The sequence below is a fragment of the Mustela nivalis genome (genome assembly GCF_964662115.1).
Source record: "Mustela nivalis genome assembly, chromosome: 19".
Lineage (NCBI taxonomy): Eukaryota > Metazoa > Chordata > Mammalia > Carnivora > Mustelidae > Mustela > Mustela nivalis.
This window is the reverse complement of record NC_139038.1, coordinates 3,805,282-3,824,588: the sequence shown is the minus strand read 5'-3', so window position 1 is coordinate 3,824,588 and position 19,307 is coordinate 3,805,282. Positions and strand designations below refer to the sequence as shown.

The 19,307-nt window shown below is 49.8% G+C and overlaps 1 protein-coding gene across 1 annotated transcript; it reads right to left on the bottom strand.

The window, feature by feature from the left end:
* Nucleotides 1-3,390: 3,390 nt before the first annotated feature.
* Nucleotides 3,391-18,768, bottom strand: LOC309854545 (zinc finger protein 90 homolog). The gene is made up of 7 exons (XM_082713821.1): nt 18,707-18,768; nt 17,905-17,971; nt 15,739-15,912; nt 14,676-14,718; nt 9,113-9,239; nt 8,737-8,832; nt 3,391-6,744 (listed from the first exon to the last, which is right to left on the bottom strand). The coding sequence occupies exons 4-7, from the start codon at nt 14,682-14,684 to the stop codon at nt 5,669-5,671; spliced, it is 1,308 nt and encodes a 435-aa protein (XP_082569947.1). The 5' UTR covers nt 14,685-14,718; nt 15,739-15,912; nt 17,905-17,971; nt 18,707-18,768; the 3' UTR covers nt 3,391-5,668.
* Between the last annotated feature and the right edge of the window lie 539 nt (nt 18,769-19,307).

Sequence of the window (19,307 nt, the reverse complement as noted above, 5' to 3'; positions counted from 1 at the left end):
CAGTGTGAGCCAGGGGGTGACTGTCCTGAAATCTCCTTCATTGAGGGGAACCTCACTGCTCCAGAGCCATCTGTGGCTCCCCAGGATGGGCTGGATGGAAACACGGTGTACAGTGTATGAGGACTCCAGAATCGGACCACAACCTGGTTCTTTGGCGTCCATGCACATTCAAGCTGAACAGTTCCTGCTGGTGACCATGCCCTGTGGGATATTCCGCAGCCCTTGTCTCTACCCAGTAGATGCCAGGAACACACCACCGCTCCCCCACACTTGAGGTGCCCCAGACTGTCACCAGACGTGGCCAGACCTCACCCAAAGGGCGAGGTCAGCCCTGGCTGAGAACAGCGGCTCTGACGTCTGGCCACACAGTATCTACTGAAGAGAAAGGAGCGCATGCGCAGGAGGTTTCCAGCTGCGTTACTGATAATAGACAAACACCGAAAACAAGCCAAGTGTTCATGAACGTGGAACAGACACAAAGAAGGGGCGCCTGGGTGGCTCCGTCGGTGAAACATCCGACACTTGATCTCGGCTCAGGTCATGATCTCAGCGTCGTGAGTTCAAGCCCCACATTGGGTTCTGTGCTGGGCGTGGAGTTCACTGAAGATTCTCTCCCTCCCTCCGCCTCTGCCCTCCCCCCGCCCCACTCTCTCTCCCCCTCTTAAAAAAAAAAAAAAGAAAGAAAGAACTAGACACCAACAACTTTGTGGCATATTCACGTGACAGAATTGGACACAACAATAAGAAAGGGACACGTGTTCCTGTTGGCAGACTCAGACATGACACTGAATAGGAGAAGCGAGACTCCGAGAGTACACACCAAATGCCCCCCTGCTCATAAGGCCAATGACAGACTCATCAGCGGTGGCTGATACCGTAACAGGGGTTACCTGGGAGAAGGGTCTGGGTTGGCACAGGCACCGGACAAGCTCTGTATTTAGATCTGGCAGGTCATGACGTGGGCATACATGTGTACAAATCCCCATCAAGATGTTCACATCAGGTCTGTGCATTTTGCCGTCTATAAAGTAAACCACAGCTGGTTCGACTGTTCGCCAAGTACGGCAGGACTTCGGGATTGCCGTGACTTTGGCTCGTGCCGCTTGATGCCCCTGGTACACTTTCTTCCTCTCCTACCACCTATGAACATGTCTTCCTCTTCTTGATGACAGCGGCTGCGACGCCAAAATAGAATTTCAGCATGCGCTTCACTTCCCGCTCGCCCACCCACACCCCCCACCCAACTACACGGTGAGCTCCCTAAAGCCAGACCTCAGACCCTGACCTTCTAGTTCCGGATCCGTGAACTTGGTGGTTGTTAATAAATATGTGATGGGAGGAACAAACCATGGGCGAAATTCTGGGTTCTCTGGGGGTCTCACATACAGGCTACAGGCCCAGGGGCAAAGCTCTGGAGTCCTACCAAAGGCAAGAATCTGTCCAATGGAGTCCTCTTCTGGGGTCTGTTGTCAGAGTGTCAGAACTGGCTGAAAACCTCAGCTGGCCAGTTCTGGGGCCCAATTTACCAATCAATGCAAGGAGCCTCGGATGCAGTGGCCTTGTAACTTGGCGTCCGAACTGCGTCTAGAAAACTCGGCAGACCTGATGGTACCAGGGCCAGAGGTCCAGACCGTGCAGGAGGGAACTCTTCCAAGAAACATTCCCCCTCCCCTAGAGTCCCATTCAGACACTGGAAGTCGGAGAGGCTGGGGAAATGGGCCATCTATAGGGGCTCCCTTGGAGCCCGGGAAGAAGGGAATATGTGAGGCCACACAGGGCTCCCAACTGCTTCAGATGGCTCGTGACGGGGTCTCTGTCTGTCTGGCTATCCACCCACCCACGCCACCTGCTTTGTCACCTTCCGTGTCTCCCTCAGGCCGGTGCTAGGAGGAGAACGGGATATCCCGATGCACACAGGAGTTCTGGCTCCAGGCACCAGAGGCAACCTCCATCCCCGCCCCACTGAAACCACCAGGTAGGAGAAGGTCTTATATGCTGAAGGGCCGGTGCATGGCCGTCTGTGATTGTGCGTGGCTCTGGTCTGGCTTGGCTCTGGGGCTGGGCTTTGAGGAGGGGGCGCCCCACCGGGTGTGAACGACCGAGCAGCCGGGAGCTGTCCGAACCCCTCCTGCTGCACAAGGTCCTTTAGAATCTGGCGAGTCTCGAGACGCATCAAGTTTCGAGTTTGGAGTTCTTTTTTCCTTTATTGACTGATGTTGGTGCTCTCAGTGATGCGTAAGGACAGTAATCTCAGTTGTACAGCACAATTTGATAGATGCATACAGTGTAACGTGATCACAAGCACAGTTAACATCATCTCACATTTGCTGCATTTTCCCCCTTGCGATGAGAACGTTGAAGATTTACTCTCTTAGCAGTTTTCAGACACGTGACACTTTCTCGTTTCAGATTCTCCACCATCCCCCACCGATCTGACCTTACAGACCCTTACTGGAAAGGTCTGCAGTGGCTGTCCCCCCATGGCCCCTTCCCTCTCCGGGGTGTCCCCATCAGCCTCCCCAGGATATGAGGAACTTGCAGCAACGTGACAGTGAGAGGTCCCAGGACGACCCCCAGGCCTGGCACGTCAGCGTCCTGCAAGCTGCCCAGCCCAGGGTCTCATCTGTGGGCTTTGACTTTAGCGAGGAGCTTGCTAACCTCCTCGGGCCTTGCAGGGGAGCGCTTGGACCATTGGCATCAGGCCACTAGATCCCTTGCCACCATGTGCCCGGGGTGGGATCCACAATAACCCACAGGGTCGAGGGCCAAGGTGTACAGCCACAGAGGGCACACAGGTCCCTGAATGTGAAGGCCCCTGGGGCACCAGGTAAGATGAGGAGTCCCGGGGCCACCTGGGAGCACAGCTGGCGGGGAAGGGGAGTCTCTCTGTGCTCTAAGGGCACATCGGGCCCCTCTATCATAGCCCACACTCCTGTCCTGGCCATTACCCCAGGCAACAAGTGCTCAGAGCCTCGTCAGGCAGGTGCTGAGTGGGGAAGCTGGCTCACTCGAGGCCCGGCACCCACTGGGGGAACTCGTTGGGGCATCAACAGGTATAAGACAGACCCACAGCATCTCAGACTCCGCCTCAGCCCTTCCAGGTCCAGGAGGACTCTGGTTGCTTCTTTCCCAGCTCGCCCTTTGGGATGGGAAAAACTGTGCACGATCAGCAGCCTCGGGGCAAAGCAATGCCCACTGAGGCCAGCAGACGCGGGACCCCAGACAGACTGGCCCACCCGGCAAAGCCAGTTAGCCAGTCACGAGCAGGAAGAAGCATTCCCCTAGGACCCTCCCTGCCTGTTCCTGGGGACAGCTGTTGGGACTTTGTTGAACTAACACTTGTTAAGAGGAGCGCTGGTGGTCAGTGGGTTCAACAGCAGGCCACAGGAGAACGGGAAACAGAGACATTTATTATTCACGGGGGGCCCTGGGGGCGGGGCAAGAAGTACACAGCAGGCCTGGAGGGGCCACACGGGGACATCAAGGCAGAAAGCAGAAAGAGACTGGACCCGGGGCACGCAACTTTATTAGGGCCCGTAGGCTAGGACCACACTGGTCCATTCAAACCAGAGAAGCTGGGTTTAGGTAAGCGCCACGGGGGTCTTGGCTAAGGGGCACGTAAGGCAGATAAGCGCTGGCGAGCAGAGGAGTCTGTAGTTCGCAAGGATGTGGGAGGCAGGCATGCGGGACCTCACATTTGCTCGTGGCTTTGCGGCTGTGATCCGGGGGCTGGCGTCAGTGTCGGGTCCCCGCAGACCGCTCGGCCAGATGTTTTAGGTGCGGAGCTGCGATACCTCTAAGCAACTTAGCCAGCTGTTGACAGGTACAGGTGGGTATCTAAGATGCAAATTTACTATTCATCCGCCTGGGCACAGGCTGCCTGAGCCTATGAGCTCACATCTTGTCAAATCCGAGCCGTGTTTTCTCAACTTCCTGTAGTCTGCCTCTTAGGAACTCCCGCTTGCTTGTAGCGTTTTAATCTAGATGCTTCTCTGTAGACAGACTCCTAGGAATCTGCTTTGCTGGACTCTGTTCCCGTTCTCTGCAGCTGAGTATCGCCTCCTGCTGGGCTTTCCGCTCAGCATTTTGGTGTTCATGTTGCAATGCCCGTATTTCTCATTTCTAGATGGCTCTGTGAGCTCCCCTGGCCAGACACCAGCTCTCTGGCTCTGTGCCTTGCTGTCTTGCGGTTTTCAGTCTTTGCTTTCAATCATTTGTGAAGATAGTTATTTTTCTAGAATTTTGTGTTTCTATGACCCTAAAATACTGGACGTTATTTTGAGTGTCTGTTGTCCGTCTTGCTGTAGCTTGGTCCTTTGTGTTTTGTAGCTGAGGATTATGAAGTCATGTGGGGTTTTATATGTCAAAACACCGACAAATGTGGGTTGAGGGTGTTCCCCTCCAAAATGTATTGTGCTCGCTTCTGTCATCTGTTTCAAAATGGGGCAAATTTCTATACTGACTGGTTAGTTTTAAGACTAGGACAGGAATAAGAGGAATTCCAAATTCTGACTCACACAGGATGCTGGTCAGAGCTCATGAATCATCGGGGTTTTTACCCTGTAAAAACCTTTCCCCATCAAGGCCCAAAGGAGAGGCAGACAAGGTTCTGGAGCAAGGGAGACTTTTCGCTAGCCCTCCCCCTTTCCCTGCGTGTACAGACTTGAGAAATTTCTGACTCTGTAAGTTACTTCAGGACCCACTCTTCGCCCTGTGTGCCCCACAGCCTTGCCTTGTGTCCTCCTTTGGTCTCGAACACCCGAGCTTTGGGAAAAACCAAGTTTAACCCTTGGGGCAACTCGAGCTTCTGGCCTCCGACTGCCACTTTGGCTCTCCGCTCAGCTTGCCTTACTGGCACCTGGACACCGCACTAGTTTTCTTGCCAGCCCACCTATGCATTTAAAAGAATCTTATCTGTTACCGGCTGTCATTTCTGGTCACTTATGGTGGAATGGCTTTCACCTCAGGTGGCCCACCGTTTTGCCAGGAAAGGGAGCTCTAACCTTACACGATATGAAACCTGATTATGAACCAGTGGGCGGAGAGAGCATCAGGAGAGGTCAGGAAATGGCTGGTATTCAGATCCAGCAAGCAATGGCATGTGGGGTCTGGAGTCCTGGCCTAATAAGCTCCTGCTGCCCTGGGTACGGAGTATGTCACAGAGACAAAAGGGCATGATTTCATGTGGGACGTCCTGGTACAGGTCACTCCATCCACTCCGGTGGTGTGTCTGCCTGACAAGCTGAGAAGCTCACACTTACAGTCAATTACCAACATGGCTTAAAATACATCAGATTCTTTCTAGGCTGCATCCTCAGGAACAGACCCGCTATGTGCCCCCTGGGATTGTTCTGATGTTTATTAGACCTATTGTCGTAATGATTTAATTTAGTCACAGATTTCAAAGCCCTATAGCCACAGTTAATGCAGATAGACTTTATAATGAGGTATACCCTGTAAAAATAGATCGCTCTAGAGCATCGTTCACTGGTTTTAAGAGAAGAGCCCTTCCTGATTCTCCTGACTGGTCCAGTCTCCCCTGGGTTTGCATCTCCGCACACCCACAGCACTGGACTTCCTGCGGAAGGGTTTTCCACACTCACAACCTCCAGAGGTGCGACCGCCACCAACACGCCGGGACTCGGGAGCTGAAGTCCCGGCTCTCCACTCACCCGTACAGCTTCTCGCGGGTGTGGATTCTGTGGTGGCGGATGAGGTTGGCCTTCTGGGAGAAGGTCTTCCCACACTCGGAGCACTCGTAGGGCTTCTTGCCCATGTGAGTTCGCTTGTGTATGATGAGGCAGGAGTTCTGCGAGAAGGCTTTCCCACACTCGCTGCACTTGTAGGGCCTCTCGCCCGTGTGAGTCCTCTGGTGCAGGATGAGGTGGGACTTCTGGAAGAAGGCTTTCCCACACTCGCCGCAGCCGTAGGGCTTCTCCCCGGTGTGGGTCCGGAAGTGGATGATGAGGCACGACTTGCGCGAGAACGACTTCCCGCACTCTTTGCAGCCGTAGGGCTTCTCCCCCGTGTGGGACCGGTGGTGCTCGATGAGGCGGGACTTGTGGGAGAAGGTCTTCTCGCACTCGGAGCACTTGTACGGCTTCCCTCCTGCAAGGGCTGCGGCGGGCAATGACAGGCTCGTCTTCTGTGATGGCACCGTCCCGCCGCTGCCATTGCCCCCGGGTTTCTCTCTGGGGTGACCTCCCCGGCTAACCCTGCAGCCTAGCCCCTGGGCCCCATGCGCAGGCGGCTGCTCACCCCCGTGCACATCCAGGTGTGTCCTGAGTTCTGATTCGTAGGAGAAGCCTTTCCCACAACGCGGGCACCTGTGGGCTCTCTCGGCGCCACCAGCTCCCCAGCGGGCACTCCGGGCCTGGTCCCCGCGGAGGGCTTTCCGACACTGGTCACACTCACGCGGCCGCCCTTCAGAAGGGGGTGTTTCGAGCTTGGAGTAGAGAAACAGGTTCCCATGTCCGTCACACTCAAATCGCCTTCTTGCAAGGTAGGCGTTGGGGCTGACGTCTACATTGCATGGTAGCTTCCTTCCACACGAGTCACATGTATGGACCTGCTGTTTTGAAGGAGCAAGGTTTGTGTCCTGACAGACTGTCTTTTCAATTGGGTTACGCTCGTGGTGCCCTTTCTTTGTCGGTTCTTGCTTGTCTAGGAACACAATGTGCCTCAGAAGCCGGTCTTGGTGTTCCTGTGGTCTTCCTACTGGGTGGTCAACTTGCAAATTTTCTCCTAGGGGAAAAAAATAATGACACAAACTTGTTAATCTTTCCAGGGTCACGTCCCAGAACTAAATGATTTCACAAACACTTAAGAGGAAGATTACCTTTGTGGTTTCACACCTCATTGCCGAGATTCAATCATCACAATCATAAACCTACTACAAACACATTCTAGTCTCTTGGCTTTTTTTTCTTCCTAAGATTTACTTATCTTGGGGCACCTGGGTAGCTTGGTGAGTTAAAGCCTCTGTCTTCGGCTCAGGTCATGATCCCAGGGCCCCGGGATTGAGCCCCGCATCGGGCTTTCTGCTCAGCAGAAAGCCTGCTTCCTCCTCTCTCTCTCTCTCGCTGCCTGCCTCTGCCTACTTGTGATCTCTCTCTCTGTCAAATAAATAAAATCTTAAAAAAAAAAAAAGATTTACTTATCTTAAAGTGAGCCTGAGTGGGAGGGCCAGAGGGAGAGGAAGAGAGAATCCCAAGCAGACTCCATGCCAAGCACAGATTCCCCACACGGGGCTTGATCTCACAACACAAGTTGAAATCAGGAGTCAGACGCCTGACCGCTGAGCCACCCAGGCGCCGTATCCCTTGGCTTTTGAAAGGAAGAAGTGGGATACTGGAAAGAGGGGTTTACTGTGGACATTAAATATACGTAGCTTTGCTATTAACGAGTTTGACACAGTCAATTGGGAATGTGAGGACACGCAAGTAAGAGGGAATGAGAGAAAAACTGGAAAGGTAGGGGGCCTGCTGGCGTCCCCGTCACTGTGGCAACCAGGCGGAGGTTCTTAAATGTGGGATTCTGCATCCCGTGCTTGCATCCTCATTTGCTTTCAGCTTCGTTTACATTTTAAACCACAAACTGTACCCGCTGGTTCACCTCTCATACCCAGTCCCAGAGCAGCCAAGGAGCTCCTTGGTTTAGAAATATTGCAGTTCCTTGAGTCCTACCGCTGAACTCCTAACGGACAAAATCAATGCCTGCTGACCTTCTGCCCTGCCTACATCACGGTGTCCCGGGTTGGGACCCAGCCAGAGGGTGTTTTTAAAGCTCCCCAGGTGATTCTGGTGTGCATCCCTGATTAATAACAACGGCCCTGAAACAAATGCTTGATAAAAGACCCTGGAAGGATAAAAGGTCCCAGAAGGAAGAGGGAAGGAAGAGTCAGTGACCACCATGTGTGTCCCACAGAATAAGGACAGATAAGATAAACACTCTTCTCCCCTTGGGATTATACTGGGACAGGGAGAGAGGAGTTTCATTTATGATCCATTAAGCAAAACGGAGCCATGTTACATAGTTTTGAAAGAAGAGTCATTTAAAATCACATAAAAGGGAGAAACTAAGTTTCTGAGGCATTTTGCAGTAAAAGAAAAGACAAATAAAAATGAGTGGCAAAAAAATAAGTTATTTTAAAATAGGGGTGATCTACAAATCCCTGAAAACATGAGGAAATCTGTTTCACAACCATGGGAGAAAGGGTCAGGCTGAAGATTCTAGAGAAAAACTGAGCAAGCAAGGTCTCAGATGGGGACAGTAAGGTCAAAATAGAAGAATAAAAATAGAATAGGTCTGGGGGGCCTGGGTGGCTCAGTGGGTTAAGCCTCTGCCTTCAGCTCGGGTCATGATCTCAGGGTCCTGGGATCGAGCCCCGCATCGGGCTCTCTGCTCAGCAAGGAGCCTGCTTCCTCCTCTCTCTCTCTGCCTGCCTCTCTGCCTACTTGTGATTTCTGTCTGTCAAATAAATGAATAAAATAAAAAAAAATAGAATAGGTCTTTCTCTAAAACCCAGGGAAAGGAATGTGATCCTGTATCATCGTGGGATGTGTGCAGGTAGTGGAAGTCCTTTGGGGCAACTCAAGGTCTCAGGCCAAGACTTCCACAACTGCTTGCAAAGATCCAAGGCTTTTTAAGAAGCCTGAGACCCACCTGAAGTTCAGCTCTGTGACCAACCAGATGTCCACTCGCCCCAGCCCGCCCTGCAAGCTGGTCCTCTCTCACCTGGAAAGCTCCATCTGAGGATTTCTTCCTCCTCCATCCATGGTTCTTGCCCTTGCTCCAACCTGGAGATCACAGCTGGTTTGGTGACCTGATACCCTGTTGATGAGAAATATCCCTGTTATGAGGATCTATGCCAAGCCACGTGGGCCATCTAAGGAAGCAGAAGGTTCAGGTGGCTCAACAAACACTTCCATCTCGGCTGAAGAATGGGTATCTCACTTGGGAGGTAAATTCACAAATAATGCGGGCGAGATGAGAGCCAGAGCCTTGCTGAACTGAAACCCAAGACCAAACATGCTTAGTCTGAGAAGTTTTGCATAAGCGAGAAAAGAAAGGAGCTCAGATAGAACTGGGAAACACGGGAAGCTCGCCTCACCCACTGAGACCAGGTGGCTATAGTTCTCCAGCATCACATCCCGGTACAGCGTCCTCTGTGTGGGGTCCAGATGCTGCCATTCCTTCCGGGTGAAGCCCACGGCCACGTCTCTGAATGACAACGACCGCTGGAACAACACGTTCCTGATTAATCTGGAATGCTTGGCACAGAGCACCATGGCAGACATGTAGCAGTGATGGGTGTTAACACTTTTGATGTCAGGTTTCCCCATGTTAAGTGATATGGGAAATTAACATGCCCCTAACTCTGTACTATATTTTGAGGAAGAGAAGAAAAAGCTCATTAGAAAAGATCTCGCTTCTGGATCTCTATTCATGCATTCATTCATGCAGTGCGTTTGGTAGGTTAATAGCATTCTGCTTGGTGCTTGGGGTTGAAAGCTGAACACAGCATTACTCTTGCTCTGACGGCTGCTGGAGTCTGGTGGAGCGAGATAAACCTAAGACTTCCATATGGCTATGATGGAAATATGTTAAGGACAGAACAAAGACAGCAGTCAAATGTCTGATGTCAAGTTAAGCTTCACTGGAGAGTACCTTTGTGCAGAATCATGAAAGATGAACAGCACATTCTGATGTGCTACCCCTGAAGGTATTTCCTATCAAGAGGCATGGCACAAGCAAAAGCAAGGCATCACAAAAAAATCTGGTAGGAATTGCAGATACTTAGGAATGTCAATGTAGAATTGCAAATACTTGGGAACGTCAATGTAGAATTGTGTGTGTGTGTGTGTGTGTGTGTGTGAGAGAGAGAGAGAGAGAGAGAGAGAGAAAGAGAGCACATATCACAAGACAAAAGGTTTTTCTCCTACAAGGCAATAGGGACTCCCATCACGGTATTTAAGGAGCGGAGTTACAAGAGATAGTGGCATGTAGAAAAAAGGTAGGGAATCACTGGGAGAGAATGAGTAAATAAAATTAGGGCACAATTACAATCAATGACATGAGATATTGTCAAAATTAAGGTGGCAACAAGAAAAGAGCAAAAGGATTCTGCACATGCAGAACAGGGCTTGGCTCTCTTTTCTCCTTCATCTTCTCTCTCTGGATGAATTAAGGACCAAAACAACAAATTATTTTATATTGAATGTGGTAAGACTGTAACCATATGTAAATCATTTTTAACACAAATATGGAAGTTAAAAGGCAAAAACATAGTAACTATAATCAGATTTACTAATGGAAACACAACATAAAAGGAAGTAAAATCTGACATAAGTAACAAAGCATAAATGTGTGAGGAAGTAAAGTGTAGAGTTGCCATATGTGATTGAAGTTAAGTTGTTATGAGGCTAAAAGAGACTGCTAAAAGTCTAAAATACTCAGTGTAAGCCTCATGGTAATCACACCAAAAAAACCTATAATAGATACACAAAAATAAAGAAGAAGGAATCAAAACATATCACTATAAGAAATTCTCAAACCACAATACAGACAAGAGAGGAAGAGGGGAACAAAGAAACTACAGAACAGAAAACAGTGAACAAAGTGGCAATATTAAGTCCTTACCTACCAGTAATCACTTTAAATGTAAATAAACTCAACTCCCCAAATTAAAACACGTAGAGTGGTTGAATGGGTAAAAAAACAAGACCCAAGTATATGCTGTCTGCAAGAGCCTCACTTTAGACTTCAGGACACATATTGGGTAAGAGTGAAGGGATGAAGAAAGATGTCCTATGCCACGCAGTAGTAACCGAAAGAGAGCTGATCTAGTTAAACTTGTATCAGACAAGATAGCCTTTAAGTCAAATACTGTCACAAGAGACAAAGAAAGTCCTCTTATAACTATAAAAGGGTCCATTCAACAGGAAGACATAACAATTTTAAATACATATGCACCCAACATCAAAGGACCTAAATATATAAAGCAAACATTGACAAATCACAAGGGAGAAACAGAAAGCATTACAATACTAGTAAGGGGCTTAACTAGTCCACTGTCAATAATGGGTAGATTGTCTAGACAGAACATCAACAAGAAAACAGCAGACATGAACAATACTATAGACCAAATAGCTGCAAGAGGTATCTATAAAACATTCTACCGAACAGCAACAGAATACTCATTCTTGTCAAGAGCACACAGAATGTTTTCCAGCATGGATCACAGACAAGATGACAAAGCAAGTCTTAAATTTAAGAAGACCAAAATTGTTCCAAATATCCTTTCTAGTCACAATGAAACGAAATAGAAATCAATAATAGAAAAGGGGAAATTTTAAATTATTGGAAATTAAACAACACATTCTTAAACACCATTGGGTCCAGAAGAAATCAAAAAGGAAATTATGAAATATCTTAAGACTGATGAAAACACAAAAGACCAAAACTTAAGGGATACAGCAAAAGCATCAGTAAGAGAATTTTGTAGAAATGAACGTCTACATCAAAAAAGAGAAAAAAATCTCAAACAATCTAAATTCGTACCTCTAGAAAAAGAAGAATTAAGTCCTAAATTGGCAGAAGGAAATAATAAAGTTTAGAGCAGAAATAAATGAAATAGGGAAGAGAAAATAATAGAAACAAAATAAAACTAAGAGTTGGTTTTGTGAAATAATAAAATTGACAAAGCCTTAGGCTAGACTAAGAAAATGAAATGAGAAGACTAGAATAAATAAAATCCGAAATGAAAGAGGAGACATTAGAGTTGACGCCAGAGAAATAAAAAGCTCCAAAAAACTATGATACACAATTCTATGCTTACGAACTGGACAACCTAGAAAAAAAATGAACACAATTCTAAAAAAAAAAAAAAAAAGTACAACCTACCAATACTGAATCAAGAAGATACAGAAAGCCTGGGCATACCAGACACACAAAAAAAAGAATGAAGAAGTAACCAAAACACTCCTAACAAAGAAAAGCCCAGGATTTCAAGGGTGAATTCTGCCAAAAATTTAAACAATAAAATTAATACCAATCCTTCTTAAAATCTGGCTCCCCCCCCCCAAAAAAAAAAACAGAAAGAGAGGGAACACCTTCAAATTCCTTCTACAAGGCCAGCATTACTCTGATATCAAAACTAAAGACCTCACAAAAAAAGAAAACTACAGGTCAATAACCCTGATAAATATAGATGTAAAAACCTTCACCAAAATATCAGCGCATCAAATTCAACAACTCAGTAAAAGGATCAGACACCATGACCAAGTAGGATTTAATCCCTGGGATGCAAGGATGGTTCAACACATGAAAATCCAATCGCGACACCGCATTAACAGAACAAAGAATAAAGATCACAAAATCCACTCAACAGCTGCACAAAAAGCATTTCGCAAACTTCAACACCCTTCATGATTAAAAGCTCTCAGCAAACTGAGGAAATAGGAAGAACTCACCTCAACGCAATAAAGTCCATTTATGAAAATCCCCGAGCTAATATCACATTCAGTGGGGAAAGCTTTCCATCTAAGACCTGGAACAAGGCAAACAGGCCCGTCATCACGTCTCCTGTTCAACCAGTACTAGAAGTCTGGCCAGAGCAATCGGACAAGAAAAAGAAATAAAAGGCATCCAAATCAGGAAGGAAGAAATGAATGTTTCTGTGCTCGAAGAGGATGTGATCTTATGGAGTGTGGGTCTCAAGGAGATACCTGAATTCTCATGCCTCCTGCAGCATCGTTCACAGGAGCTTAGAGATGGAACCCGCCTAAGTGTCCATCAGCGGATGAACGGACCATGTGGTGTACACATACTACGGAATATTGGCCATGAGAGAGAAGGACATCCCTTCATTTTGGACAACACGGATGAACCTGGAGGACATTATGCAGAACGAAACAGGCCAGACACAGGAGCACAGACACTGCACGATCCTACTTTAATGAGGGCTCTAGAATAGCCAAACTCCTAGAATAGAGAGTAGCATGGAGGGTACCGGGGGCTGGGAGGGGGCAGGGAAATGGGGAGTTGCTGGTTAAGGGTTCAGTGTTTGTTACAAAAGATGAATAAGATGTGAAGATCTACTGTACGGCCAAGGCTCTGTTGTTAACCATCCTCCACTGTATCCTTACTATACTGCGTGTAATGTTCGTCCACGAGGCCTCAGCTCCCTCCTGGGCTAGCAGGCTCCCTTTGCGCCCACCCCGAGCAGGTGGTGCTCCTGGGGGCATCCCACCGCTGACCCAGCCTCTCGGCCCTAGACGTGGGCTAAGCTTGGCCAGTCTGAGTTTCTCCCAAAGACCACACAAACTGGCTCTGGGAGGGGACTAGGTTCCTATATCTGGCAGAACTCCTGGGGGTGGGGTGAGGGCCATGCCTACTTCCGGCCTCATGGAGGATGTTGGTGTATGAGAAGGAAGTCACAGACGCAGAGGCAAGGGGCCAGAAAGTCTCCAGGCGACACCTGTGTTCTTCGATGTGACGGTCTCTGAGTCCTGGCTGCACACCTGCTCCTCCCATGGTCTAGGTATTGTCTAGTTCTAGACTAGTTCTAGCTGGGTTTCTGGCTCTTGAAACATGGATTCTGGCCAGCATACTTCCTGTTCACGAGTTCCTGCATCCGGGGTAAGGAGAGGGACCGTCGTGACTAATTAGAGAACACAGACAGGCTAGGAGCAGACAACGTCACTGACATCTGAAGATCACAGTGACCCCATAAGAAAGGGGGGGCCAAGGGCAGATGTGTGAGGTCTAAGTCATGAAAAGAGGAACCTCAGAGCCCAGGAGAAAAGGCCAGGAGAGCTCTAACCATCTTCCCTCCACGCTCCTGCCAAAGGCTGAAACTGAGCTGTTCACTCTCCATCTGTGTCCAAACTTACTATGAGAAAGAATTTGCAGAACATGGGACTGGTTCCTTCCTCTGCACAAGGCTGTGTCTCCGCTAGGTCAGTCTGACAGCACCAGGCTGTTTATATAGAAGTGCGAATTTTGATTCCTTCAGCAACCGCAATCACAGATTTCCACACTGATGGAAGACCCACTGTTTAGTTGGGGGAAAAGTCGCAGAAGCTTTGCTGGTGCGTCTGCCGCAGTGTGGTCATTACAGAGGACCTACCTGCTCACTCCATGGCCCGTCACGTGAACTCCTCAGTACCGAAAACAGCTTTATTTCCTCTAAGAAGTTGACATGCCAGTCCCAAGCAGACAACACAAGTCATACATTGGATGGAATCCACCTTTTCCAAGCGCCAGCAATGTCAGACACAAGTTTATAGGGCAGCTCCTAACTCTATCCGCCCGGCCCTGCCCAGGGCCGCCTCTTTCTACTCATTTCCCATCTTCAGTGACCTTGGGTCCTGTTCACGTTGTTTTTACTGGATGCATTCTTAGAAGCATCCCTAAACCCACCCAGTAAAGCGGAGTGGAGTATAAAGAAATGCCATAGGGCAACTGGGGGTGGGCACAGTCAGTTAAGCCTCTGACTCCTGATTTCAGCTCAGGTCATGATCTCAGGGTCGTGGGATCGAGCCCCACATCAGGCTCTCCACTCGGCAGGGAGTCTGCTTCTCCCTCTCCCTCTGCCCTTCCTCCTGCTCGTGCTCTCGCTCTATCAAATAAATAAATCTAAAACAAATAAATAAAAGAAATGCCCTACTCACCGGGTACATGGTCCTTCCCTGATGGGCCGGGAAAAGCAGACACCTGTGGAAGCAGAGATGGGGTGGGGACAGGAGAGCACGTGAGAGGCCAAGCTCACTGCAGGAACAGGGGGAGGACAGGCTTCCCCCCAAGGACCCCGCCACCACACAATGCCCTCGCCTTGGCGTGTGATGAGGGAACCCACCTTGTGGGGGTCCACTCTCGACTTTTCTACTTAATCCACATATGTATCTGTGTTTCAGTCACCAGTGAGCCACTTACTAACCCCTCCCCTCGCTCCCCAGAAATTCATTCATAGAAATTTATTCTGAAGCAACAGTCATGAGTGTAGGCGAAGAGTTAGGTGCCAAGATACGTATTACATTTTGTTAAAAGTCCGAAATAAAAGAGAAAATAACAACCAATGAAGGAGAATGAGTAAACACACTACCTCCAAAGGGAAATGAACCCGCTATGTAACTTATGAAAATAAAATCATGGAAAACTATTTTAGCGACAGCGTACTCATCACTGAAAAAAAAAAAAAAGGTGGCCAGAAACTATTGGATCCCACACACACACACAGATGCATGCACACACAGACATGTTCACGCAGAACAATCTCTGAAGTGATGTAAGACAAAAACGCTAGTGGTTAGCTCTGGGCAGTTGGGTCACGACCACTTTATAAAATACTTTCTTTGTCCTTAGATGAATTTCCTAACTTTTTCTATGACTAACAGGCACTTCGTATATAAACGTTACTTTTAAAACATTTGTTGTCTACTAAGCTTCTAACCCAAAGCTCGTCACCAGGCCTGCCCCTGGCAGGCATGGAGGACCACTCCCAGGAAAATATAAAAATGGGTTCCTGAAGGCAGAGTCCATTAAATGGAGTTCAGCTAGGGCGGGCGGGGGGCGAGGAGCCGTGGCCCTCCGGCCCCTCCCCGGACCTGTGGGGCTCCGTGCGCGCCTCCTCCCGCACCGGCGGTCTGTCCGCTGTCACTCCTCATCACAGCCGCCCTGGCTCATCTGTGCTGACTTCTGCCCGGGAAGCAGTCTCGGTCTGGCTCTGCCACTTACCAAGTATGGGGCAAGATCTGATGGCTTCTCCTGAGCCCTCTCCTCCTTTCCTCATTTTGCCAGGGAACAGGAACACGAAGGTTCAGGAGCAAATTTACTGTGGCTGGAAGCGTCAACTGGACCCCACACCTATCTCTCTCCTGAACACACACGAGGTTGATCTTACGTATGTTCCTACTCGGGACAGAGACACATGGGAGTTGGGTCCGAGAAGTCTGCAGAGACACTAAAACTCTAGAGTTACAGAAACTCTGTAAAGAATTCTGAGGGTGTTTTGGTTTTAATTAGAGACTACCTACATTTTTAAAAAGAAGAGATTAGTCAGTCAAGTTTGATACACTTCAAACATGCCATGCGACGAATCAATTTAAACTATCATACAAGAAACTATCAGACATGGAAATCGCTTCTGGCTAGACCAGTAAGTGGGGGAAGGAAAAAAAGGAGGCTATGTAATCCATAAACACGCGATTCACAGATGGGTATCAGGTAGATAGATGGGATTTTCCCAGGTCCCTGGAGTTTCAGCTAAATTCCCAAACACCCCAAATTCTCCGGGGAAGCTGCTAGACCCAACCTGACAGACGCCTCCCTTTGGAGAAGGAATGGCGAAGGAGAGGTGTCTACTGAAGGTGTACGTGGGGTTTTGCTTCCTTCCCATGCCAAGGGGGGTGGTTACAAAAGAACCAAAGGGAGCCTGCAAAAAGTAAGGAGGTAAAATTGCACCCCCATGGGCTGGATGTGTGCCCAGGTGCAGAACTCTGGGGCACATGGTGGTTCAGCAGACAATGGGGGGCGTGCTCTCCGGGGACAGCTGTGTGCATGCGGGATCCCAGCAGCAAGAGTGAGCCTTGCAGCCGAGGAACTCAGAAGTTAGAGGCCAGCAAGTTAGAGGCCAGCAATGGTGATCAGGTGAAGAGAGGGGGCAGGACCAGGAGCCCCCGTGCCCAGCCTCCATGTGTTGGAACCAGGATGCGAGAGTTCCTGGGGGCCCCTGGAGGGTAGGAAGGTAGGTGGGCGTGAATTCTACTGCAAGGACACAGAGAAGAAGGACCACTGAGCCAGGAGCTGGGGCTGGGCACCGAGGTCTGCCAGACTGTCCGGGCTGGTATCACAAGCTCTGCACCCTCAAAAGGCCATCAGGTGGCCTCCAGCATGACAGAGGGCAGCTAGCTAGGCAGGGGAAGCTACCAAGAGAACCAAGCAAGGAGACATCTGTGCTACTTTCCCCTCCTCCTGCCCTGCCCCCGGTGGAGAAAGAAGCAGTCCGATGAGGAGAACAAAGGGTTAAGGAAGAGCAGAGACAGAAGCGATCACAGGCCTTCCATCTGGGGAATGAAGACCTGCAGCCCCGCAGCAGGGAGCAGGGGAAGCTCAGAACTGGACGGGAGAGTGAGCTGTGCACTAGACCAACAGCAGCCAGCTGAAGAGTGACTGAACCACTCTGGGTTACCAGAGAGCTCCTCCTGGCAGGGACGTGTTCTGAGTTGAACTCTGTCCCCCAAGAAGATATGCCGGGGATCCAAGCCCTCGGTGTCTCTGAATGTGACCTAATTTAGAGATAGAGTCTTTGCAGAGGATGATAGAGGGTGCCCCAACCCAGGGGGACTGGCATGCTTGTGAAAAGGGAAAACTGGACACAGGAAGAACATCAGAGAAGATGAAGGCAGAAATGCCAAGGACTGCTGGCAAGCCCCCAGAAGCAGGGGGGAGGCCCAGAGCAGGTGCCCCAGCACGGCCTCGGAAGGAACCAGCCCCAGCCCAACCTGAGCTGAGACAGATCAACCGGAGCTGAGAAAGATCTCAAGCTTGAAGCTTGAGCTTCAAGCCGCCCCTGTCTGGAGTACTTTGTCCTGGTGCCCCCAGGGAAGTGAGGACAGGAATGCAGACCCAAGAGTGTGGGTCCAAAACCCTGGTCAGAGGGGACACTCCTCTCTCTCCTGTTTGTGCACATCCCATTTTAGCCTGTAGAGTGGGTTTTTGTAAAAACATATAAAGAAAAAAATTCTGCACAAAACACACACAATGTTAACAACAGTGACCTTCGCGTGGTTGGCTCCGTTTTGAAACCGTGGCATTTAACTAATATTTAACTAATTTTTTAAGACAATCGACATATGCTCACTGTTCAATATTTCAATATTTCATAAAAATATATCATCTTACTGGGTGTTCTCTCCATGACCGCCTATCAGAGTCCTTCCCCTGGAGGAGAGGAAATCCGTGGGAGGGTCTGAAGGGGTGGAAGGTGGGAAGGGGCGGGTTTTAGCGATGACCCGAGGCGGGCGCACGGGAGGAAGCCGCCGCCTGGCGGACGGGAGCCCTGGGCGCTAGAGCTGGCTCGGCCTCTAGAGAGCTGGGCGGCTCTGAACACCGCTCTCACGCGCATTTTCTTTCGTCTTTAACATGAGAAGGAAAAATGAAATACTCTTAGGTTAAGAAAACAACTTCTATGCCTTGACTATACGAGGAGGGTCTACGTCTCATGAGTGGAGTGCGGGGCAGTGGGGATGGGGGTGGGCAGGGGGCGCGGGCAGGACAGAGGGACAGTGAATGCACCTGCGTGTAGAGAGATCAGGGCGGGGGGGGGGGGCATCCTCCAAGAGTCGCGGGGATCCCTTCTCTTGCTCCTGTTTCTCATACCCTAAAGCAGGGGATCCCTCTCCAGCTAGCAAACCTTCCCCTAAACCAAATCCTAGATGATCCCCTGATACGATGGCATTCCCCCAAATTCACAGTCCGCAAGCAGGTCCTCGGCTGTTTTAGGGACGCTTTCCTGGGGGGAATGTGCCCTGTACTGCGTGGACCTCCAGCTTCAGCCCTAAGCTCTAAGGGGGCGCTCAGAGAGGGTGCCCTGCTTCCAAAGTAGATTGCTGCTCCCCGGGTCACCTTTACAAGAATTATCCTATTGATGGGGTGCCTGGGGCTTGAGGACTGGCAAAGCTCTGCTCTCCTGCTGAGAACTTACCGTGGGGTGGAGGCTCAGCTCCTGCTTCCAGGCGGTCTGGGAGTAGAAAGGAGCTGGAATGTGCAGACTGAGCCACCCGGTCCCAGCCTGATGCTTAGTCTTTGCTAAGACGCTACGAACACCTGCAAATAGACAGACAGCGTGGTGAGACTCACGTGAGAACATCGGCAGGACATCCACCTCTGTCTGGGGGCAGAGAAGTGGAAACACAAGAAGGACCCCACGCCACCCCATGTGAAGAGCCGAGAGAAACCTCAGCTGACAGCAAGCTGGGAATCAGGAGCCCTGGGCCTCAAACCACCGGGGTCTGCTGTCCCCTGTGAACAGACTGTACCCTAAGTGCCTCGGGGAAGAGGCCCACAGTCCCACACTTTGATTCTGGCCTTGGAAGACCTGAACGGAGTCACCGTCAGTCACGTTCCCTCTGGACTGGACAGAGCTGCGAGGTGACAGTGGGTGTTGCTTTAAATCACTGGGTGTGGGGTCATCTGGGACCCAGCCCTCTGCGGGGGGCTCAGGAGAAAGTTTAGGGTTGGGCATGAGACCACAGAGAGACTCCCTGGGTAGCGAAGGTCTGGCGGAGCAGAATGGCTGCCATTGT